The sequence below is a fragment of the Glycine soja genome, chromosome 7 (genome assembly GCF_004193775.1).
Source record: "Glycine soja cultivar W05 chromosome 7, ASM419377v2, whole genome shotgun sequence".
In the NCBI taxonomy this organism is placed as follows: domain Eukaryota; kingdom Viridiplantae; phylum Streptophyta; class Magnoliopsida; order Fabales; family Fabaceae; genus Glycine; species Glycine soja.
The window spans coordinates 46,351,153-46,374,785 of NC_041008.1; the positions used below are offsets into that span (position 1 = coordinate 46,351,153).

General features: G+C 31.6%; 3 protein-coding genes and 1 long non-coding RNA gene across 7 annotated transcripts; 3 read left to right on the forward strand and 1 right to left on the reverse strand.

Annotated features, from left to right (window-relative positions):
- Positions 1 to 3,998: 3,998 nt before the first annotated feature.
- Positions 3,999 to 8,587, reverse strand: LOC114420243. 4 transcript variants are annotated; one of them, XR_003668365.1, is made up of 8 exons: positions 7,652 to 8,587; positions 7,481 to 7,558; positions 7,206 to 7,262; positions 6,943 to 6,983; positions 6,738 to 6,852; positions 6,336 to 6,414; positions 5,206 to 5,605; positions 3,999 to 5,114 (listed from the first exon to the last, which is right to left on the reverse strand). It is a non-coding gene; the product is annotated as an uncharacterized LOC114420243 (long non-coding RNA). The 4 variants fall into 4 exon arrangements; XR_003668366.1 differs by lacking the exon at positions 3,999 to 5,114 and having other exon boundaries at positions 5,120 to 5,605; positions 6,738 to 6,808; XR_003668364.1 differs by lacking the exon at positions 3,999 to 5,114 and having other exon boundaries at positions 5,120 to 5,605; positions 6,738 to 6,834.
- Positions 8,588 to 9,044: 457 nt separating this feature from the next.
- Positions 9,045 to 10,510, forward strand: LOC114420244 (protein C2-DOMAIN ABA-RELATED 11-like). Its single transcript, XM_028386148.1, has 3 exons — positions 9,045 to 9,355; positions 9,467 to 9,562; positions 9,969 to 10,510. Exons 1-3 carry the CDS (start codon positions 9,245 to 9,247, stop codon positions 10,260 to 10,262), a joined length of 501 nt encoding a protein of 166 aa, XP_028241949.1. The 5' UTR covers positions 9,045 to 9,244; the 3' UTR covers positions 10,263 to 10,510.
- A 3,535-nt stretch (positions 10,511 to 14,045) lies between these two features.
- On the forward strand, positions 14,046 to 18,760 carry LOC114420245 (probable acetyl-CoA acetyltransferase, cytosolic 2). The gene is made up of 15 exons (XM_028386150.1): positions 14,046 to 14,198; positions 14,287 to 14,360; positions 14,565 to 14,663; positions 14,760 to 14,933; positions 15,025 to 15,130; positions 15,414 to 15,552; positions 15,943 to 16,020; positions 16,112 to 16,177; positions 16,644 to 16,729; positions 16,951 to 17,050; positions 17,134 to 17,244; positions 17,316 to 17,357; positions 17,485 to 17,571; positions 17,761 to 17,846; positions 18,499 to 18,760. The coding sequence occupies exons 2-15, from the start codon at positions 14,336 to 14,338 to the stop codon at positions 18,527 to 18,529; spliced, it is 1,230 nt and encodes a 409-aa protein (XP_028241951.1). The 5' UTR covers positions 14,046 to 14,198; positions 14,287 to 14,335; the 3' UTR covers positions 18,530 to 18,760.
- A 1,942-nt stretch (positions 18,761 to 20,702) lies between these two features.
- On the forward strand, positions 20,703 to 23,625 carry LOC114420246 (WEB family protein At1g12150-like). The gene is made up of 3 exons (XM_028386151.1): positions 20,703 to 21,031; positions 21,307 to 21,487; positions 21,725 to 23,625. The coding sequence occupies exons 2-3, from the start codon at positions 21,335 to 21,337 to the stop codon at positions 23,222 to 23,224; spliced, it is 1,653 nt and encodes a 550-aa protein (XP_028241952.1). The 5' UTR covers positions 20,703 to 21,031; positions 21,307 to 21,334; the 3' UTR covers positions 23,225 to 23,625.
- Positions 23,626 to 23,633: the final 8 nt, after the last annotated feature.

Below are 23,633 nucleotides of genomic sequence, written 5' to 3' on the forward strand. Positions count from 1 at the left end.
ATGAGAAATAGGAAAGAGCTTAATGATTATGTCTTAACCATGCAAAATAGTTGAAAATCATAATTGGTATAATTTTTAAGAAAATTACATAGAAAGTCAACAAATTTATTATGAAGATTGTTTTATATTGTTGGTGCACAACCTATTTTTTATATATTGTTTTTCTCTATAAAAATATTGTAACATTTTTTTAATTTTCTCTTTTTTTTTTTACCAAATACACTCATTTTTTTTATTCTCATCTATTTCTTTCTTCCTTTTTTGTCATATTTCTTCTTCATCATACAAAAGACTAAGATTTTAGGCGGAGAATGATTTTTTTTTTTTAAAAATGTGATGAAATATATTTTTCTTGGGATAGTGTTTCATCTTTTTGTGACGTGATTGTATATGTTCACCGTTTTCTAACCTGCACCCTAAAATTGAGGGTGCAAACATGCACCTTCAATTTATAATTATTGATATGTTATAAAATTATTTTAAATTGCTAGACACTTAAAATATATAAGGTATAAAAACTTACTTTAAAAAAAATATAAGGTATAAAAACTAGATAAATGAATAATTAAAAAATGGTGCATGGTAGAATTACTAACGTTTGCCACTGTTAAATAGTTGAGTTTCGACTAAAATAATAAGGACTAAAGTTAAGTTTGCTTATGAGTTAGTTAATGTAAAAAATGTTGCATATTGGAAATTAGGGTAGTTTCGAAATACACTCTGAGGATTAAATGGCAACTTTTCAAGAATGAGAGACTAAATTAAAAAATCGTGATCTCTGAAAATAACAAATAATGTCCACTTTACCCACTAATTTATAGGTTGAGTGGTACTTTTCACTCTTAATTATTAAATTAAGCATTTTACTTCCTAATTTAACATTTCTTATTTACTTTTCGTCTAAATGTTAATGATAAAAATTAATAATAGAACAAAATATATAAAATACAAAGATGATCGAATTATTCATGGATAGGAAGTAAGATGCCTAAATCAGTTTGTAGAAAAATAATGGATTTGTTGTTTACATGATTCTCGTTACGTAGTTTCGGCGTCATATTGTGGTGTGGCATACCAACATAACAAGTTTGATTTGATAATTAAACTCATTAAAATAAGGATCACGGAGAGGGTACACGTTTCTTTTCAAGTCGAGTTCTAGTTTATAACCCGTGCGTACGCACGGGTTACTTGGTTTTTTATTCAGCAATCATTAAAATTTTTTATTGCATGATAGGAATAAAATGAAATATAGTATAAAACAACAAAGAAACATAATATTTATAATAATATTGTGCTTGAAACTACAAAATATTGACGGTAAATTAAATAAAATATAACCAAATTTAATATGTGTCAAAATCTTTTTGTCCTCTAATGATCATCTCCCAAACTTTATCGTAATGCCTGTAGTAAAACAAAATTTAATCTCCATGGTTGAAATCAGACAAAAATGATACTAAGGTTGAACAATAGATTTATTGCCAATGCTAGCGTTAAGGACCGTCACATTCTTTGGTTCTATGCTTTTACCTGTTTGCTGCTCAGTTGTCATAACTGAAGAAAATAATGCCACTAAACATGTGGGTATGTACTTATATATCAATTTTATCTGTTGTATTTGAAGTGGACAAATTCTAGATAGTTTGGTGCTCATTGCCGGTGGTAAAATGATGGTATTTCAATGATGTCTTGCAAGGAAACATTTAAAAAGATTAATGATACAACGTGAATGAAAGAACAATGAAAATGAAAATAGATGAATAGTAAAAATACATTTTACGCGGATATGCAGATACTCCTTTGACCCAGCACTCCTATGCAGATACATTTTACGCGGATATATATATATATATATATATTGCATTCAATCACTAAACACCTACCTATAAGATATACGACTTACTACAGTATCGTATAAAAGTAAGAATAGCTTGACACATAAATTGTGAAGTTCAACAATAGGTACCCTATTCTCCAAGTACAGATACCACAGTAAAACTAAGAGAGTATACATTTAAACAAAAAACCCACCATGTAAATCTTATATATATAATAAACTAATATTTATTCCCTGGAAAAAGATATCAGCAATGACCATTCCATGTATAAAAAATTGTTTACCTAATTACCCTTGTTTTGAATAAAAAAAACACCAAAATAGTGTAACTAAATGATTTAAAATGAAAACAATTATACAAAACCCACAATTAGTTTAAAGTCTTTCACAATTTAAAATACTAAACTTAGATAAATTCAAAAGATCTCGGTAGCGCAAAACAGAATGTTTTCCTAGATTATAGATTTTGACTTAAAATTGATATAGTTCATAGTGACAAATCTAGTAATTACATTGTTAAAAAGTTATCACAGGATGATGCACAGGCAGAGAGCAAGTGTGTATTGTTTGAGTTTATTAATCTATGTATTATTTTGATGTGAATGAAAATGGCCTATAAATTTTAATTAGTTTTACTCTCTATAACTATAATTTAATAAATGAATAATATGTGTATAAATTATATTATTATTTAATCACAAAATTATCATATATGATAAATTTATTAATTTTTGTAGTAAGTATATTGAAAAAAATTATTAAGTTTTATAAGTTATGTTGGAAAAAAATCATGATTGATTAATGATATAATTTTTTTTATAGAAATTAAACTTTTAAATAAACTTTCATATGAAAAATTTTATATTATGAAAAGCGATGTATCTATTATTATATATATATTTTTAAAATAAGCATAATTTTTATTCAATATATTTGAAAAACGAAAAAGTTGATAGGATCTAAAGTGTTTGTAAGGAAAAAGATCGTGTGGAGTGGAGAGTGCAAAGCGAGAATAGAGAGAGGAGCATGTCATGACTATGGAAGAAGAAGAGAAAAGAATGATAGTAACAGAAAAACTTTAGTTAAACAAACTCATACAACATTACCGTACCATACCATTCTCAATACTTGTTTTGTTTAGAAATACAAATAAAAAATAAAAAATAAAAGGTGAACGATATTTTTTTATTATCAAAACTCTCATTTGACCCCTTGGTGAAGTCAGGTGTCAATAATATAAAATATTTGTTTCAATCATTTAATTGCCTATAGTTTTTATATGTTTAAAATGATGGTTTTGTTAGGCTACTTTTCTATATATTTATATACTTTTTTTATATATTTACTACTCATATATATATATATATATATATATATATATATATATATATATATATATATATACCAAAAATAACTTTTTAAAAATTTGAATGACTAATAAAAGCAAAATATTTTTTGAAGGAATTTTTAAAAATAATTAACAAATATTTTTAAAAATATATTTAAGACTTTTAAAAATTAATCAGTATTACTAAAATATATAGCAAAAGAAAATATCTATATCTATATAAAATTAAATAAAGGAATAGAGAGAATATGAAAAAAATAGTCTTCAATATATCCAACATTTTGTTTTTAAATTTAACCAAATGATGTTGAGTTAAAGTGAAAAATTTGTTATTGTTTAAAATAATTGATTTGAAAGTTTTGTTATACGTGGTAGAATGAGAAATTATCAGAATCCAAACACAATAAAAAATTTTGGATGCAAAACAATGGTGAGTGTGAAACAATAATTTGTAATTGGGTCAAAATGAAAAGTTGAAAATTTCAGCCACCCTTATTCACTCCAAATTGTAAACTTAGACCAACAAGCTACGATGCTTGCACTTTGAAATTCCTACTTTAGCGCAAATTTCAGCCACCCTTATTTATATGAACATCAAACTTTATCAACAACATATAAAAATTAAATTAATGAAAAAATACATTAAATGCTAATTTCAATAATCCCTTTTCATATCCTTTTCTTTCCCTTCCACTTTACTGTCAAATATACAAATGTCAATCTATCTACTTTCATAAGGTAAACATGCAAAACAAAGGAATGATTCTTCACATCATTAATCCGAACAAACTGTTGAAGACTCTTTGGATCAACCAAAAATGGCTACTACCAGTGTCAAATAAAAAATCTAGTAAAAAATCCTTCAATTTGGAATTTGAACTTCTGCTCACATGACATTTAAATTATTTTTTTACTTAAAGCAACCAAGACATTGCAAAATGTCCTGAAACATAACAATAACCAATTTCTGTCTGTTGATAGAGCTTGTTAATAGTACATAATTTGGATCTACTGGTCAATGAAAAGAACTAAAAACAAACGCTAATATCAATTAACTATACCTCTCAATTGGTTCTTCAAGGATGAATTTGTCACCAAAATGTATGACCTACTTACAATAAATCATTCTTGCATATGTTATCCTTGCATATAAACTATATGCTATCATTGTATATGAACTTATTTATAATGAAATTGAACAAAGAAAGCAAGAAAAATCAGTAAAAGCTCAATTATTTATGTACAACTCTTCAAGCATTCGGCTATAGGTTATCTTCAGTTAAAAGTATTAAGTCCGTCTAACCTCAGAATCCTTCTAGAGAGGTATTAGAGCAGTAACTTCGAATTAGGACACTCTCGTGGTTCAGAGTGCAAACACCCTTAGGGTAGACACATTAATTTAGTCCCATCATCATTTGTAAGCTCTCCTTCTAAGCAACAGTTTGATAACATCTGAAGGTTATTGTCTCTAATCAGTTCAATGACCTCATGAAGGTAAGTGTATGTTTTGAAAGTGACTATTTTGGATAATTTTTTCACAGGTACTTCTTACTTGATTTTAGGTAGAACAATCAAAAGAAGAAATTGATCAAAACGAAGAACTCAATTAGATTAAGATAGACAACATTATAGGATAGGACACGATAAGTGTTGTTTGCACAACTTTTTATTAAGCAAAGAAACTTAAATGGCTTGGAGGAATATGATTGCCACTCTGTGGAGTAACTCTGCCTGCATGTCCACGGAAAAGGGTGGCAGACATTGCCATCATTTACTTATAATTATGGCATGAGATTATAGGATATAAAATAAGTAACATAATTAAGCCATCACCTAATTTTTTTTTTTTGTATTTGGTCGAGATGGAAATTATATTATCCACTCCAATCACATTAAGTTTGAAATGACAAAACAAATTATATGAACCTGTCTATAATAATAAGATAAATTATGGCAATATCACTAATATCCACTCCAATCACATTAAGTTTGAAATGACAAAACAAATTATATGAACCTGTCTATAATAATAAGATAAATTATGGCAATATCACTAATAGCTCCACCCAACATCAATGTGAAGATAAATCTTCTAGAACCAGATTTGCACAAACCTCATAGTCTGCCAGAATTTTTACAAATTGTCGAGATGCAGTGGAATCATTCATTGACTCAGCTAGGTCCTGGTGAGTCTCTTTGGCCAATTTGCGGAATGACGCTTTAATCTCGTCAAAGGAGTTGGTCTCGGACACTCCTAATAGCTCATACGCGTTCTCTAAGGGAAAATCTGTCCAAGCGAATTCATGTTATTTGCAACACTGACACAAAGATGTGACAAAATAAAGCGTTGGAATGGTGGCGTTTGGTATAATTGATATTAAAAATTCTGCAGGTTCTACCAACCAGATTGCTTAGGCCTGAAATTAAAATCAACAAATTAGCTAGATTAAATTACTATGATAGCACACTTTAACAAATTATAAAGCAAGAGTAGTGTCATTAATCATCGCATCAAAATAATCTTCAACACACCAAACGAAAGAAGATATCAGCAATGATCATCCCACGTATTCCCACAATTAGTTTAAACTTTTTAACAATTAAAAATACTACATTTATATAAATTCAAAAGATGTCAGTAACACAAAACAAAATGCTTTCCTAGATTACAGGTTTTGACTTTAAATTGATATAGTTCATAGTGAGAATCTAGCAAGCACACCGTCAATAAGTTATCACAGGGAAAAAAATTTCATACCTCAAAAATCACCTTACAACAAAATTAAAATGAAATATTGAATTAGGGAAAAAAAACCTGACTCTCTAAGACCACAGGTTCCACTAACCAGATTGCTCAGACATGAAATTACAATAAAAAAAATTAGCTAGATTGAATTACTATGATAGCACACTTTAACAAATTACAAAGCAAGAGCAGTGTCATTAATCATCACATCAAAATAATCTTCAACACGCCAAACAAAAGAAGATATCAGCAATAAGCAGCCCATGTATTCCCACAATTAGTCTAAACTTTTATAGAAATTAATCATTCAATTCACATTCACAATATTTGCTAATGCCATAGAGTTTACCAAAAGAATACAGTAAATTATTAGAAGAAAATAATTAATTTGGAATAAATACCTATTTTAGGATCATCTAGTTTACGCAACACAACAATATGCCCATCTGCTAAATCAAGAACATGAATGTAATCACGAACCTGAAAAAGAAAAAAATCAGGATATTAATCAAGTGTTAGTTGTATTAGTTACGAAATGTGTTATTTAGTTATGTTGTTAAAAATGTTTATTAATTGTTAATCACATCTCTAATAAGCCCTATGAATAGAGTTCATATCATCAAATTAATGGGATATCACTGTGGAAGTTTTATTTTGTTCTTATGATGATTTTTGGCCTCGTCAACTTAGGTCACTTGTATCTCTTCTCAATTTTCTAGTATGTATAGGGTGTGTGTGAGAATTGCATTAAATCTTTGAAGGGAAAAGTTCACTAAAGCAAGTAAAAAAAAGTGAGAACATACTCCAGTGCCGTCAGTTGTTTTATAATCGCTTCCGGCTTATTCTTTTTCAACTACTTTATAGCATTCATAAGCTGGATAAGCATAGCCAAAAACCATGCTGCCATTACACCAAATGCTAAATAAAATCATTAAATTTCAAATATTAAAATGCAAACCATTCATATAAAAAAACTGAAAATTTGGAACAACAAACAAAAATACATACACAAGGGCCCAGGTCAGAAAAGATCCTATCATTTTGTATCCCTGACATTAAAAAAAAACGGTTACTCCAAACAACATAACATAAGTAACATTCAAGAAACTTCCTACAATTGAAGACCAAATACCCTCCAATTTCACGCTCATTAAATTGCATCATGACAATATCCTAAAGTCCATTTTCCTATTTTAAAAAAACATTTTTTTTGTTAATAAGCATATCTAAGTATAACATTCTCTGAATACATGCAAGATAGAATCCTCTACCATGATATAAAAGTATCACCAACTCTCTCAAATACTGTCAAAACAACCACCAAAATCCTGCAACACAGAAAAAGAAAGTTGGTATCAGTATTTGTCACAAGAAGTCCTCATGTTAAGTTAAGCACAAACAACAAATGTGTGTGTATGCAAGTGCAGAGTTCCGAGAACAATGATAATCGTGAGTAATGCACTAAAGCTAGTTGATTTGATTTACAAATCGCAAATGAACAACAAAAATAACATTTAAAAGAAAAAGAAAAGAAAGAAGAAAATACCTGAAGGTGGGTGTGTTGCGGTGGAGAAAGAGAAATGCGAATCCGAAAGGAGAATTTAACATATAAGAGTATGAGGACCTAATATCAATTTACAATACACTTATACACATATTATGTTCAGAATTCATAAGTCACAAACAAAATGGAGGTTTCATGCTTTCATCTACTGACCATTCCAAGTAAAAACATCATAACCAAAGCTGCCACTATGGATAATCCCGCTCCTGATAACCACGCCTCAGTCAAATCTCTCGGGATTTTCTTGTTGACAAAAATCAACAAAAACCACATAACAAAATTATCAATAAAATTATGAAAAAAGGAAGTATGCATTCACAAATTACTCATAAAATTTACATCACAAACGGTAATGTCCATAAAAAATTATAATGAATGTATGCCTGTCATAAGAGCATAAGCACATTCCTAGGCGTACCAAAAATATAAGCAACTAAATTTTGATTTCTTAATATCTACAAAAGATGAACCACTTCCCAAAGTGCATCCTTTTTTTAAGGAACCCAAAGAAATCAAACATACAATAGCAAAGTGGAATCTTGAAGTATCAGAGTTCTGGGTATAAGGTTTCTAAGCCTATTCTATACATGCCTTGAAATGCCATGTAAGCCTCTCATTTGTAACATATAAGAGGCAGCCAAAACCATGTGGGACCTGCGGGTGCAGATGAAAATCCAAAATGGGGCAAAAAGGAAATAGTCTCTAAATGCACCAAGAACGCGGAGCCATGCAAAGTTGCTGTTTCCAGCCAACCTCTCTGGTCATTTGAGGTAAAACGCTTTCCATTCTCGCAACCTTACTTAGTGTGGTGCCTTCCTTCGCATCTTCAACCGTCGAATTGCTACTCCTCCCAAAACACCAGCTCTAATTTCTCGTTCAGTTGGGCATGTTTGTGCTCTGAGAGAGCGAGAAATTAAGCCAATGGGTCGAGGGAAGATCGAGATCAAAAGAATCAACAATGCCAACAGCAGACAAGTCATGTTCTCGAAGGGGAGGACCGGGTTGTTCAAGAAGGCTCAGGAACTTTCCATAGACTCCATGGGAGGAGTAGAGAGAGAAATGAAAAGATAAAATAATTTTGTGAGCAAAAAGCAAAACAAGTGTCAATCTAAAAAAATTATTTCAAATTTTTTAAAATTCCAACTTTGTTACACGTGTCAAACTTTCAGGTATCAACATAATAGAAATTTCATTGGCCTTCTTTTTAATTATATATAGTATATAGATTCATTGACCGAAAATTCAAATAGTTGTAAACTTCGTTCATAATTATAGTTTTTTTATTAATGAGTTGAATGGTAAAAAGCAATAAGAAATGACGTGTGTGTGCCACGTGATTTGAATGTTGTAAAAAAGTAAAATGAAAGAGGAACAGAGAGCGTTGTCAGAGTCAGCAAGCACACGCTGATTTGGATTTTTTTTAGTCTGGTCAACGGTCAATCCTGCGACGAACAAATGAGAGACCGCCACCTGTTGTTTTTGTAATTTTTACCTGCAGTAGTCGGTGGACGAGGAAATTCCATTGGCATTAAATTTGATTGCCGAGTCAGATGAACATTTAACAGCAACAGATCACTTAGTTGTTTGTTATTTGTTATTGTCTCTGCTTAATTTCCTTTTGATTGTTATCTATATCCTAAATAACCCTTTTTAATTTCCAAAGATCATCACTTCACTTGGCGCTTGCTCCTACCATTCATTTCCCTTTGTTCATTTGATTTTGTGCTTCTTCAACATCCGAGAACAATGGATGAACAGCTTAAGATACTAAAAGTCATTGTTGTGCAAGGGAAAAGATTAGTGATCCGGGATTTCAAGAGCAGTGACCCTTATGTTGTTGTCAAGCTGGGGAATCAGGTAATTAACTTGGATTCACATTTCAGTTTTGCCTTGTGTCTTTTTATATCAACTCTATGTATCGTTTTTAAACATTAGAACGTTGAAATTATTCATTATCATGTATATCAGACAGCAAAGACCAGGGTCATTCGTTGTTGCCTGAATCCTGTATGGAATGAAGAGCTGAATTTCACTCTGACAGAACCTTTGGGAGTTCTCAATTTGGTGAGTTTCCTCTTATTTATTTGCATTTGTAAATATACACTTTTATTTGTTGACGTTTTGAAAAAAAAAAAAATGAGCTCGAGATTGAGAATTTTAGTACTTGTTAGTTAACAGGTCAGACCTCAACATATTTTCTTCTAAGTATCAATATGATGATCTAATAAGTAAAATAGTAAACAATAAGGTGTAGTAATTAACTCACCACTTGTATCTTTGGCTAGCTGAAAACTTTGTGAGTTTCAGTTTGCAGCCAAAGATAACCATTACTACATTACTAACTAGTTTACTGGTATCTTCCTCCCAGACAATTTACATGCATTTTATTATAATGTATTGATTATTTTTGTGGCGAAATATTTGAAATGCTGAGTTTAATTAGGTTGTAACTAAGTTGGTTTTTGGATAGGAAGTATTTGATAAAGATCTTTGGAAGGCTGATGACAAGATGGGAAATAGTTACCTGAACCTTCAGCCATTAATCTCTGCAGCCAGATTAAGAGATATTTTAAAGGTGTCCTCTGGTGAGACTACATTGAGGAAGGTGACACCGGATAGTGAAAATTGTCTTGCCCGTGAAAGTAGCATCAATTGTGTTAATGGCGAAGTGCTACAAAATGTTTGGCTAAGGCTTCGTGGGGTCGAGTCTGGGGAGCTACAACTGACCATCAAGTTGATCACTTCTGCTGCTTCTCCAAAATAGTGCCCTTATCCTTTCTTTGATTTCATAATATTTTGCTGTTGAACTCCTCATAGTCATAGATACCAAATCTAATTTTGTAGTTAATTAGTTGGTGGTGAGCTAGATCTCAAAGCCACTTGAAGCTGTATATTCAAATGAAAATGCTTTTGATTCATGGCTTCTTCTAAGTTGTGTTGTGTTTGTCTTCCCTTGTATCACATCATCACAAATTAATAAAACAAGCCTTTTATTTTAGCAATTAACACTCATTTGAGATTTCAGAATTCAGAATTAATTTGGTGATTTGTACTCAATGAAATACAAATGTAAATTTTCATGAAAGTCGTATCTTTTGGGGCCACTGTTATTAGGCTTGTAAGATACGGGTGTTTTTGTGGCAATAAGATCAATCCAACTTTCCAATGTAGGCCGAAACAGTTCTCGACTAGACTATGTTAGGAGACTAATTAATGTATAGGTTACGGGTCAAATAGGCTAACAGTCTAACACAAGCGTCCACTTTTTTGTTTTTAAGATTTGACATTTTAAACTTGGAATTTTATTGATTAGAAATAAGAATAAAAAAATGTCAAATTTTCTTCTAGCACCCAACATAACTTCTTCTATACTCAACAAGTGTAGTGAAAAGACTAAATTATCCTTTAGTTAAAAATCAAATACACTATCCCTCCTCACAGCAATCACTCATGTCACTAACGCTTCCTTTCCCTCTCCACAACACCTGACATCATTGTCGCCTCCTTCCTCTCCTTGCTGTGTCGCAAGTCCGTTTCTCCCCTCCATCATAATTAACTTGCATTCTTTCATTATTAATATATTTGTATAAATATTAAATATTTAATGGTATTAAATATTTATACAAATATTGTTTCAAAGTTAAAAAATATAAAAATTAATATCTTCATTCATTTATAAATATTTAAAAGTATTAAAATAATTATTTATAAAATAATAAAGTAGTCATTTATTAGAAATAAAAAAAAAAATACTTTGATTTTGATCATATATTTTAGTTTGCTAGAATTAGTGTTTTCAACTATAAAATTTAGTTTAATTAAATGTTTATTTATGAATAATTAAATTGTAATTTATAAAATATTTAAAATAAAATTGTAGTTTGATTATGATGATGTATTTTAGTTTGCTAGATTAATCATTTAATGTTACTTTAATTTTTTTTATTACATTTGTTAAAATATATTACATTTAATAATACAATATGGTTTTAGAAGGTTTTTTTAGTTAATTTGTTAGTTAGTTTTTGAGTAATAGAATGAAAAAAATTTGTTTTGAAATATGAAAGTCAACTATTATTTGAATGACGACTTGATATTAATGTACAAATTTGTAGATTATGTTTAGAATCAGAGGATTGTGTTGGACTTTAGGTAGAGTTTTAGGAAGAGCCTTAAGTAGACAGGTTGTTGGTGATGGGAAAGAAGTCTCTCAACGGCGAAGGCCAACAGCATCTGTACGTAGACAATGACGTAGACAATGAGCAGTTGTAGCTGTTGTTGAGGATGTTGATCATGTGGATCTGACGAGATTCATGCACAGTCTCATAAGCCAATTATGGATGATGTAGGTGCTGATACAAATGATTTTTCAGACAAACCCCATTACACATCATGTGACATCTAAAGTTTGGGCAAGAGATGTAGTTATTTGTTTAATTATATCATATTTGAATAATTATTTGTCATTTTATTTGAACCAATTAATTTTAATTATGTGCAAGGATGTACTGAGTTGAAGTTGGTCTCTCATGGGATTTTAATTAATTTCAAACACACCAGGTTGTTCTTCATTGTCTTCATTCATATTAACTTCTTTAAACATTATGTTATCATATATCCACTCATCTTCATCTATTTTAACAAAACATTACAAAAATTCAATGACAAACTAATAACCCCTAAAGACACCATACATAATTCTAATTATTTATAAAAAAATCTATTTATTTTTTAAAAATTAATGTTAGAAATTTATTTTAAAATCTTCTACACTGGATAAGTATGTCTATATATCAATAAATATGTTTTTTAACATATATTATTACAGAATTTTATTATTTTTTTACCGTGTATACTAATATATTACATTGAAATTGATAAGCATATATATGAAAATTTATATCTAAATTTTCATATTTTATACACTTGCATAAACTAGTTAATGTAATAATATTTACATAAATATTATAAAAAGTATAACTAAATTTATAAAAAAAAACATTTAAATTTTTTTTTTTAAATTTTAAAAAATATTTAGATTATATGAATTGACAGACAATTCGTATAACTTATATGAATCAACAATCTGTATAATTCATACGAACTGTTAATCGTATGCTTATTATAACACAAATTCAATTTACAAACAAAAAAACTTACCTCCTCCATGGTTACATCGTAACATTCATCACGATGACAATTATGTACTCCAAATGACCAGAGCAACAGTTCATCTCGATCAAACCAGTCACAAGATAAAAGGAGTTCAACTAAAAGGATACGGGGATGATGTATGAAGAAAAAAAAAACAACATAGAAGAGGATATTAAACTTTGAAATTTTTAAAAAATTGTTGGATGTAAAAGAAATATGTATAGTGTATGAAGAAAATTCCAAAAATCTCACGTTTCTTATTTGCCTTTGGGCTCTGATTCTGAATGGTAATACCAGTAGTTACGACAAAAAAATAAATAATCCAGCTCCAACTTTTTAAGCTTATTTTGTCACTTTTCTCAAACCCAAAGGAACAAGACTAATATTCTCTGTGTAAAAAAAGAAGAAGAAGAAAGAAACAAGATGAATAAAATAAGTAGTCAATTTAAAATAATAAGTTAAATTATTGTAAAATATAAAAATTGTGACTAAGGTAATTTAGAAGATGCCATATAAAACTAAATTCTTATGCTATACTCTCTGATCACATTGCTTTCTTTAAACAAATTATTTTTTTTCAAAAAGATTGTAATTATTTTTAGGTTATTATTTTTCAAAATGATTGTAATTACTAAATTCTTATAGGATAATAATACTCCAATAATAAATATTTTCTCAAACCCAAAATGAACTATATTTAGAAGATGCCATATAAAACTAAATTCTTATGCTGTACTCTGATCACATTGCTTTCTTTAAACAATTTTTTTTTTCAAAAAGATTGTAATTTATTACTTAGTTTTATTGATAATACTTTTTACTTTTTATTATGTTAGCTATTCAATTTTTATAATTATTTTTAAAAATTAAACAAAGATCACAGTTATTATAATTATTAATGAGTTGAAGCATCACTTTTAGTAATTATTTTTAGGTTATTATTATCCTATATCTTGGGAGTATTGATTAATAAATTAAAAAAAGAAAATGTTTATTTTGAATATTATAGGAGAGTGTAAAAAAGTTATGACTAAGGTAAATTTGAATATTTCAATATTTTTTTAATTCTTTAACTGTCGTAAGGGCACTGATTTATATTCAAAATTTTATTTTATTCAAAGTGAATTAATCCAAACACATTATCCATTTCCAAAGAACAATACGTGGTTAATTTAAATGGCACTGAATATTTTTTTAATTAAAGCTTTATGTGTAGAAAAGAACTTCATTATAAGAGTTAATTGTAAGAAAAATAGGAGTGGAGACTTGTTTGACATTTGGACTAAAGAAAAGAACTTGTCCGTCCAAATCCCGAAAGATAGGTACATTACATTCGGAAGTGATTAGGATTAGGAAGACGCATTGCATGGCATGCAAAAGACAAGGTGAAGAAGATGGGCAAGTGGGTCCCTCCCTCCCTTAACATTATACCATACCAATCAAAAACGTTGTCTTTGATTTCTCTTCTCTTCTCTTTAGCTGCTTCTTCTGTCTCTCTAAACTAAACTAACATTAACATCACATCCGGATTGCTCTGTTACTGTGGGTGAGTTGGGTTTTTGATCCTCCTTTTGTTGTCATATAAACAAACTGCATCATCATTTTTCATATCATTTTCTTTCTGTTGCTTTCAGATTAAAAGGCCGTCTTTCCTCATTTCTGACGTACGCTCCCCATCCATCCATGTCTACTTCTGCAAAATCCCGAGGTATTTCCTTTCATAACAACTTTTATTCAATCATCATGCCTTGCCTTCTCTTCAAATCACAACTCGCATGCTTCTTTTTACGTCCTTAGCTTGATGATGATTTTCTTATGTATTCTGTGGTGTGAAAATAATGGACCTCCTTTGGTGGAGTGGATGCATAATTGATAAGAATACATAATCTCTATTTGTGCTTCTTGGGTGCAGATGTTTGTATTGTTGGTGTTGCGCGGACGCCAATAGGTGGTTTACTTGGCACCCTATCATCTCTTTCTGCCACAGAGTTAGGCTCAATTGCTATTAAGAGTAAATCACTATTACTAAGCTATTTTTCTGTTTCCCTTTTTCTTTCTTAAAAGGATCAGTCAGCAAATGTTTATGCAAATTCTTGCTCCTCTGCAGGTGCTCTCGAGAGAGCAAATGTTGATCCATCGCTTGTGCAAGAGGTGTTTTTTGGGAATGTTCTTAGTGCCAATTTAGGGCAGGCTCCTGCCAGACAGGCTGCATTAGGTGCAGGAATTCCTACATCTGTAATCTGCACTACTATTAACAAGGTCTGTGCATCAGGGATGAAAGGTATGCTGTTTTTCTTGTTGATTTGGAAGGGTATTCCACTATTCCCACTTAAATATATGAATTTTAATTGGAAGGGTCCTTGTCATTGCAGCTACCATGCTTGCAGCACTCACCATACAATTTGGTCTCAATGATGTTGTTGTGGCTGGTGGTATGGAAAGCATGTCTAATGCACCTAAGTACCTTGCAGAGGCCAGGTTCGCTTTTCTTTCATGAATTGTTGATACTTACTACTTGTGTTTTCTAATAAAAGATGTTTTTTGAAATCTGACAAAATCTGCTGCGGGTAGTAGGGAGAATTTATTTTAGCTGCCATGATGAAATCCTGTTTCTTGTGGTGTTTCAGTAAATTATCTATGCCACCCAATTGTAGATATAAGTGCTTAAACATTGGATGAAATCCCACTATCATTACATTTTTTTTGGTTAGTTGTTGATGTTGAGTATCACCATATTCTGTATATATTCTGTCTAAAACAGGAAAGGATCTCGATATGGACACGATACCATCATTGATGGTATGGTCAAAGATGGCCTTTGGGATGTCTATAATAACTTTGGCATGGGTGCTTGTGCCGAACTATGTGCAGATCAGCATGTCATAACAAGAGATGAGCAGGTAGTGTTCCTCGGTGAACAGCCTGTTAAACTTTGTAATACATTTCATTCCTGTTCACTGTTTCACTGTCCTTAAATTGCTTCGATTACCTTAATTCAACATCACATCTGGCAGCCTGTCAATGTAGTGGAGGGGGCCATGTTCCTTCCCACCACTATCCTGTTTTAGATATTTGAAAACAGGAGCATTGTTGTGCTGATATATTTCCTAATCTTGATCGGACAATTGTACCTTCTTGTCCCATGGAATTATTCCTCCTTCTCAAACATTTTTTTGGGCAACACGGTGGACCCAAGCCCAATGAATGTTTTCTTTTTGACTCCTTTTAAACATTAGTTGAATCTAGGATTCATAATTTTGTTCTGCTCTGCAATGTATGTCGTTTTTCAGGATTCTTATGCCATTCGAAGCTTTGAGAGAGGAATATCTGCTCAAAATGCTGGTCATTTTGCTTGGGAGATAGTTCCGGTGTGATTATGATTCCTGCCTATATCAAAACGTTGATAACTTATGCAGTGATGTTGATTTGATTTTCAATTAACACTTTTTGTACATGCAGGTTGAAGTTTCCACTGGAAGAGGGAGGGCTTCCACAATTGTTGATAAAGATGAAGGTCTGGGGAAGGTAAATAGATTAATTTGCAATTATATTATTTAATCTGTATGGACCGTCTAGTCTGTAGTGCATACTAATAGATTTTAGGTTTACATTGTTATTCTGTGTGTGTGTGTGTGTGACAGGACCAGTGTATGTGAATAGTATATGGACCAGAATTACCTAGAAATAATTTATTTTTTTTAAAGGTTCTGCTATCATTTTTTTTTATCTTTTACTTATACAACTACAGAAATTTGTCACCAAATTGAATCCAGTTTTGTATATTTGAGCTTTTGTATTTCTTTTGTTGTCTTATTAGAAGCAAGGGGATGTTTATTTGTTAATATTTGTGTATGATATACTTTTGTCATTTTGTAAGTTCATAACTTTAGAAGCCTTCAACTGAAATCCTATATGAAGTTTACTTGCTTGATTTGAAATATAGTGGAAACTCCTACATTTTGTTTAATACTTTTTGTGTTCATGTATCCAGTTTGATGCTGCAAAGTTAAGGAAGCTTAGACCAAGCTTTAAAGAGGTTGGGGGTTCTGTGACTGCTGGCAATGCTTCTAGCATAAGGACCTTCCTTCTCTTTGTCTCTCCTCATATGTGTCTTTGCATGCGTGGTATACATATAGTAACACATGTATTCCTTGATGCCCATGTGAATTCTGTGGGGGTTGTCTCTTGTGTCATTGCAAGTAGTTTGCTAATAAATTAATACTCATGCCTTCCAATACTTATGGTTCTAAACTGCATGCCGTTCTGCTGATAATGGATTGGTTTATTGGCTTGACTAGTGATGGTGCTGCTGCATTAGTGCTAGTGAGTGAAGAGAAGGCACGTGAGCTTGGATTGCATGTAATTGCAAAGATAAAAGGATATGGGGATGCAGCTAAGGTGCTTTGACAAGTTAATGTTAACATGTTTTGGTCTTGATTAATATTATTAGCATTTAGAGCTAAAGCAGCAGTGTTTTGCAGGCGCCTGAATTATTTACAACTGCTCCTTCCCTTGCAATACCAAAAGCTATATCAAATGCTGGTCTTGATGCTTCTCAAATTGATTATTATGAAATAAATGAAGCTTTTTCAGTAAGGAATAAAGCACATATTTTGCTCATTCTAGTGAATATGCCAATGGTATTCCAACTTCTTCTGTGCAGGTTGTAGCTCTTGCAAATCAGAAGCTTCTTGCTCTTAATCCTGTGAGTGTTTAAGTGAATATGCTCATTTTTTTGGCTGTTCTAGCTGCTTCAGCATTTTGGTTCCTCCATTCTGCCATGGTATAGTGGCCCAATAATAGATAATTCATGTACTTCCTATCAAATGCAGGAAAAAGTTAACGTGTATGGTGGAGCTGTGTCATTGGGGCATCCCTTGGGTTGCAGTGGAGCTCGCATCTTAGTCACATTATTAGGGGTAACTTGTGACCTTGGTTACTTTGTATATCATTTTCTTTCACCCTTGGCACACAAATTCTTATACTTCTCCAGTTAGTATTCAGTATGCCATGCAGCTGTTATCCATTACATTTTATAATCCTGGCTTGATTGCTACACTTTCCAGATTTTTGTGATCTGTGGATATCTCAGCCAAGTTGTATTACAGGTATTGAGACAGAAGAGAGGGAAGTATGGTGTTGCTGCCATCTGCAACGGGGGAGGAGGAGCATCTGCTCTTGTTCTTGAGCTCATGTAAGCCTTTTTAATTTTGTCAGCCATTGTTCAGTTATAATAGTTTACAGTGTAGTTAATCCTGCTTGAACAATATGAGACCAGGTCCATATTCTCGGGTGTCTACTTATTTCCTTGTAGCTTAGAAAGTTGTAATTAATTAATTATTGTTGCCAATGAATTAGTTTGGAGGATGCCGACGAATATACCTAAACTAATTCAAGAATTAATTAATTTTTATTCTTGAAGTAATTAATTTTGCTCATTCTAGTGAATATACCTAAATGTAGTTTAGACATAATGTCTCCCAATAGTTGAAATTCATTGTCCCCTGTAGGCTATTGCTTGTTATCTTGAAGAATAGTAGTCATAATGTAAATGTGATCAGTACGATATGACTGTATAATCTTTATTCTTGTAACAATAACATTTAACAGTAGTTGGCTCATGAAGTATGCTTTGTTTACATTAATGTATATTCGTGGATATCTTTACACTCTTTTCTTACAGACTTTTGTATATAAACTGTCAATTAGATACCTAAAATCGAACTCACTTGACAGGTTGGAAACCTGAATTTTTATAGTTTTAGAAAAAAAAAATGTCCTTTCTTTTTCCTGCTGCTTCCTGTTTTTCCAACCCCCAAAATTATTGAGGTTTTCGCATTTTGCAGGCCGGTTGCCGTGGGACGTTCTTTATTATGACAAAGATCATACTACTTTGCAACACTTGTACTTTTATTTTTTTCTCTTTTTTTAAAGGACAAAACATTTAATAAGTATAGTTACCAGCAAAGTATGAGTGATACTAGATTCAACCCTCTTAAGCAAAGTCTTGAGTTTGAGTACTGTGAATGAAAAAAATGTAATTGAGAAGAGATATCTCACTAAAGATTGTTTACCAGATTTCTCTATAAAGATTAGTCATTAACAAAATTAGTGGTACTCTACAATGACAACAAAAAGAAAAACATGTAATAACTAATAAGTTTGGTCAAAGGAAGAAATGGTTTTAGTAAGGCTCCACATATTGAAACTGTTTGCTGCTGTGCCTCTCTACTTTTATATTTGGTTAAATGATCATTTTGGTGTTTATCTTATTTATTTTGCTAAAAAATGGTCCTTTATCTTTAATTATTTTATTTTGGTCTTTTTATTTTATTTAAAAGATTTAAAATAGTCATTTATCTTTCAAAAATTTTACTTTGTTATCTTATTTTTTATTTAAAAGATTTAAAATGATCTTTCAATCATTTAAATATATTTAATTTTGTCTTTCGAATAATACTCAGATAAAGAATAATTTTAAATATATTTAAATAGTTAAAGTATTATTTTAAATCTTTTAAATCATATGATATGTCAAAGTCAATCCTTTAATTTTGAATCTTTTAAATAAAATAAAAGGTTAAAATAATTTTTTTATAAAATGAATGACTAAACTGAATGAAAAAAATAAGATTAAGACATAAAATCATCATTTAGTCTTTATATTTTTTTTGAGTTTGTTGGTGTAATTGTATGGTTAATATATGAATTAGGTCACTTTATTTAAAAAAAGAGTACACGTAGGCAGTTAATATATGAATTCACATGCTTAACCCATCGTTTTACTTAAAAAACTAAGTAAGCTAATTTGTCAACCTGTTTTTTATGTTATTAAATTAATTAATTAACCTATCAATCCTAGCTAAAACAAAATATGTTGACATTTAATAGTGCGTAAGGGTGCTCCTTGATGATGCACCATAATTAACAATTAGGTCACTTTATTAGTGCGTACTTTATGTATTGTACAGATATTTTAAAATTTAAGTAAAAAATATAAGAAGCTTAGATTTAGGAGGGAAATAATAAATAAAAAATTAAAGTAGATAAAATTAAGATTTGAGACCAAAAAGTTAATATAAAAAATTTGAAACGGATTAATGTTGAAATTTAAGAATTTACAATCTCATTGTAAAGGGAAATTTACTGTTAGAAACTTTAACGTCAAAGAAAATCCCAATGTTTTAAAAATTAATAATAAGTGCTTATAAAAAAATAAGTGCTGACTAATAGTAAGGTAACGTGCTACAAGAATAAAAGGTAAAAGTAAAACAAAATAAAAAATACTCACATTCAAGTATAAATATTTTTACTTCATCTAAAAATACTTGTTATTCTTAAAAAAATAAAAATATTAATTATTTTTTCAGCATATCTTTATTTATTAGTATTTCACCTAAACGCTTAAATATATTTATAATTATATTTAGGTTCTTTTTGACAAGGATATTTTTATTAAGACTAAATATGGTTTTTGTCTCTTATTTAAATTTTTTGTTTCAATTTAGTCTCTAAAGTTTAAAAAGGTTTTGTTAGACTAAGTTGATTCTTCTATTAGTTTATAAAACTAATTTACTTAACTTGATAACACGTGACAAACCTTAAGAGATGTCAAATTAGATAGGCATTTGTGTTTATCAAAATGAACATCATTAATACAAAAAATTGACTAAAGAATCATTTTGGTCTAACAAGAAACTTTAAAGAATAAAAGTGAAATTTTTTAAACTTGGGAGACCAAATTAAAACAAAAAAAAAAATGAGCTCCGAGTGAAATTATGTTTTAGCCTTTTATAAATATTTTTTTATTGTATTTTTATAAGGATTAGTTATTAGTAACAATTGGAGTTTGGAGAATAAACCATATTAGCTATGTTTGTGCTGTCCTTAACAACACAGATAAGATCTACAAGATTTACCATAGATCATAGTCCTAACGATCATATTGTATTATCATCCTCATAATGTTAGATAATGAGACAGCAATTAGCCAACATCTAAACATCATGGATTGAGTTGCACGTAACAGACCCTTCTTTTCCGCATATACCCCAATGCTTACACAATTACGCACAATAAAAGGTCTTTTTGTATTTGACCACCCTGTTTGGTTGGTATGTACTGTCAGCCCCAGCACAAACCTCTCTGTCCCTTGAGCTAAAATAGAATAACTAATTCTACATCCCAGCACATTTAACCAACCAAAATCTGGGATGTTCTTTTCAAAGGGCCCTGAACTTTCTAATGTCAAAAGTTGGACTCAAGGAACCTATGCTTTCATCAGGGTTCTTTTGAGTTCCAACACCTTTGCTTTGGAAATTGATTCGACCTGATCAAGTGAAAGACAGATTCTTCAGGCTTCATCTTTGTTTCTTTCACGTAAGAACATTGCTCTCCGTTATTGTAACTTAAAATATTACCATCATTTTCATTGAGTTTAACATGTACCCTTCATTGGTGCCAATGACATGTGCTATTCAACTTTTGAAGAAGGAAAAAATTATGCTTTATAATGTCGTACAATACAATCATTAATATCAGAGCTGGCAACATTAGAAAGTTTAAATATTTTGCAGTTTCATTTACCAATATCAAGAGTTGTCTTGCAGCAGCTTAATTCATAGAATTCGATCTCTTTGCAATTAATTTTGCAGACCATTTTTCCAATTTAGAGCAAAGAAAATGAATGGCCTCAAAAAGTTGAATTCTCCAAGGGGAGAGGTTGGAGAGATAGACACAAGGGCGCCATTCCAATCAGTCAAAGCTGCTGTTAGTTTATTTGGGGAAGTAGCCATCACTAGAGACAGATTTTCTGTCAAGAGAAGATCATCAGAGGTATGCATTAAATATTACATTTCCATTTTTTTTCTAAAAAAATATATCCTAGGATTAGGAGACAGGATAAATTATAGCACGGTCCGATACCACCACATATCTATGGTTCCTGGTCAATTTCCACATGATACATAACCGAGATTTTAATTTACGATGAAGTTAATAAAATTCAGCTGAGACATTTTTGCATGTTTGTCGTTAAAAATGATTTTCATGTTTTTCCTTCATAATTTGCAGAATGTATATGAAAAGGAGACGCAGCTTATCTTGGCCCAAAAGGAATTAAACAAGATAAAGAAACAGGTAAATAATGCTGAGGCCATCAAAACCAAAGCACTTTCTGAGCTTGAGAATGCCAAGGAGATCCTTCAGAATTTGACAAGCAAGCTGGCTAACGTGAGAGAATGCAAGCAATCTGCAATGAAAGCAGCTGAATTGGTGAGGAACCAGAGCAAGCGATTTGAAAAGACACTATCCCTAAAAACCGTGGGATATGAAGTTTGGAGAAAAGAACTAGATCATGCAAGAAAAGCGTACACCACAACTATAACTGAACTAGATTCCTCCAAGCAACAACTCACCAAAATAAGGCAGGATTTTGATGCAGTTTTGGAGGCAAAGCTGGCAGCACTCCAAGCAGCAGGAGAGGCTCAGTATTCAGCAAAATTAAACTCAGAAAGGATTGGTGAACTCTCAAATGAAATTGCAACCATGAAAGCATCAATTGAACAATTGAAACTTGCCTCTGAACAATCCCAAGAAGAAAATGAAGCCCAACTTGTTGGTTATTACAAAACGGCCAAGCAAGAAGCACAGAGAAACTTGGAGTCCTTAAAGAATGAATACGACTCTGAACTCATGCAAAGTCTAGACGTCAAACTTGCTCAAACAAGTGCTGAGATTGAGGCTCTTCAAGAGAAAATTAAGAAGCTGCATGCTTCTAAGATGGATTCTGTGAGGCTTCTAACTTCAGAGCTTAAAGAAGCCACAAAGACACTTGAGGAGGTTGCTGAAGAAAAGAACTCCCTTAAGAAACTGGTGTTTTCTCTTAGGACAGAATTGAAGCAAGTTAAGAAGGAGCAAGATGAAGTGAAGGAGAAGGAACATGCAGCAGAAGCTCTTGCTGCTAACCTCACTAGTAAACTGCAAGGGAGCATGAGAGATGCAAGGCCTAAGCCAGGCACTGTCGATGACTTAGAAGCAAATATCTTCTATGTGCAGAGTGTGAAGATTTGGAAGTTACAATTGGAAACTGAAGGTGCAAGAAAAGAAGCAGAAGAGATGAGGAGAAAAGCTCAAGAGCTGAAGCAAGAAGCTGAAAAATCAAGGGCTGTGGCTAAAGAAGCAGAGGAAAAGCTTGAGCTCGTTCTGGTGGAGGCTGAAGAGGCAAAAGCAGCAGAACAAAGAGCCGTTAAGGAGATCAAGATTTTGTCTGAAGTGGGTAGAGTCCCGTACTCAAAATTCAATGGCAAGATCAAGATGTCAAATGAAGAGTTTGAGGCACTGAGAGCAAAGGCCAAGGAGTGTGAGGATTTGGTTGAAAAGAAAGAAGCAATTGTGATGGCAGAGCTGCAGGAAATCTATGCAAGAAAGAATGAAGTGGACAGAAAGGTGGAAACTAATCTGAAGGCAATTGAGGAAACAAAGGCTGCAGAGGAGACGGCTTTGTGGAGTGCAGAGATGGCAGATTCTGCAAAAGTGGCAATTGAAAGTGAACTTAGGAGGTGGCGTCAATAACAAGAAAAGCTGATACCAGATGCTGCTTCTCAGAAATTGGAGCATTCTGCAGCACCAATCTCGTTGACCATCTAGAATAGAAGTCAAATCTTGAAGATGTAGATGGGAAAGGAAGTAACTTGGTTATTGTGTTGCCTTTCTGCCTTTATCTTGGAAGATGGGCCATCAACTCTTCCAGTATGCTTGGAAACTGTGTTGATATTTCCGTCTTTCAAAAACAAATGGAATGTGCAAATGCAATTTCTCATTGCCAACAACCTGCTTTTTTTCTTGTTCCTAGGGCCCTTAATTAACAACTCTCTGGCTCTTGTATATTCCAAGGAAAAACTAAGTAGCTGTTCTTTATGCACAATCACGCAAAGCTGAACAAGGTTTTCGAGTACAGGACATAAAGCATGCAATATTTCTC

Coding starts and splice junctions, on each gene's coding strand:
- LOC114420244 (XM_028386148.1), top strand. CDS start 9,245: ATGGATGAACAGCTTAAGATACTAAAAGTCATTGTTGTGCAAGGGAAA. Junction 9,356..9,466: donor TTGTCAAGCTGGGGAATCAG/GTAATTAACTTG, acceptor CATGTATATCAG/ACAGCAAAGACCAGGGTCAT. Junction 9,563..9,968: donor CTTTGGGAGTTCTCAATTTG/GTGAGTTTCCTC, acceptor GTTTTTGGATAG/GAAGTATTTGATAAAGATCT.
- LOC114420246 (XM_028386151.1), top strand. CDS start 21,335: ATGAATGGCCTCAAAAAGTTGAATTCTCCAAGGGGAGAGGTTGGAGAG. Junction 21,488..21,724: donor TCAAGAGAAGATCATCAGAG/GTATGCATTAAA, acceptor CATAATTTGCAG/AATGTATATGAAAAGGAGAC.
- LOC114420245 (XM_028386150.1), top strand. CDS start 14,336: ATGTCTACTTCTGCAAAATCCCGAG. Junction 14,664..14,759: donor AGGCTCAATTGCTATTAAGA/GTAAATCACTAT, acceptor GCTCCTCTGCAG/GTGCTCTCGAGAGAGCAAAT. Junction 15,131..15,413: donor AAGTACCTTGCAGAGGCCAG/GTTCGCTTTTCT, acceptor TGTCTAAAACAG/GAAAGGATCTCGATATGGAC.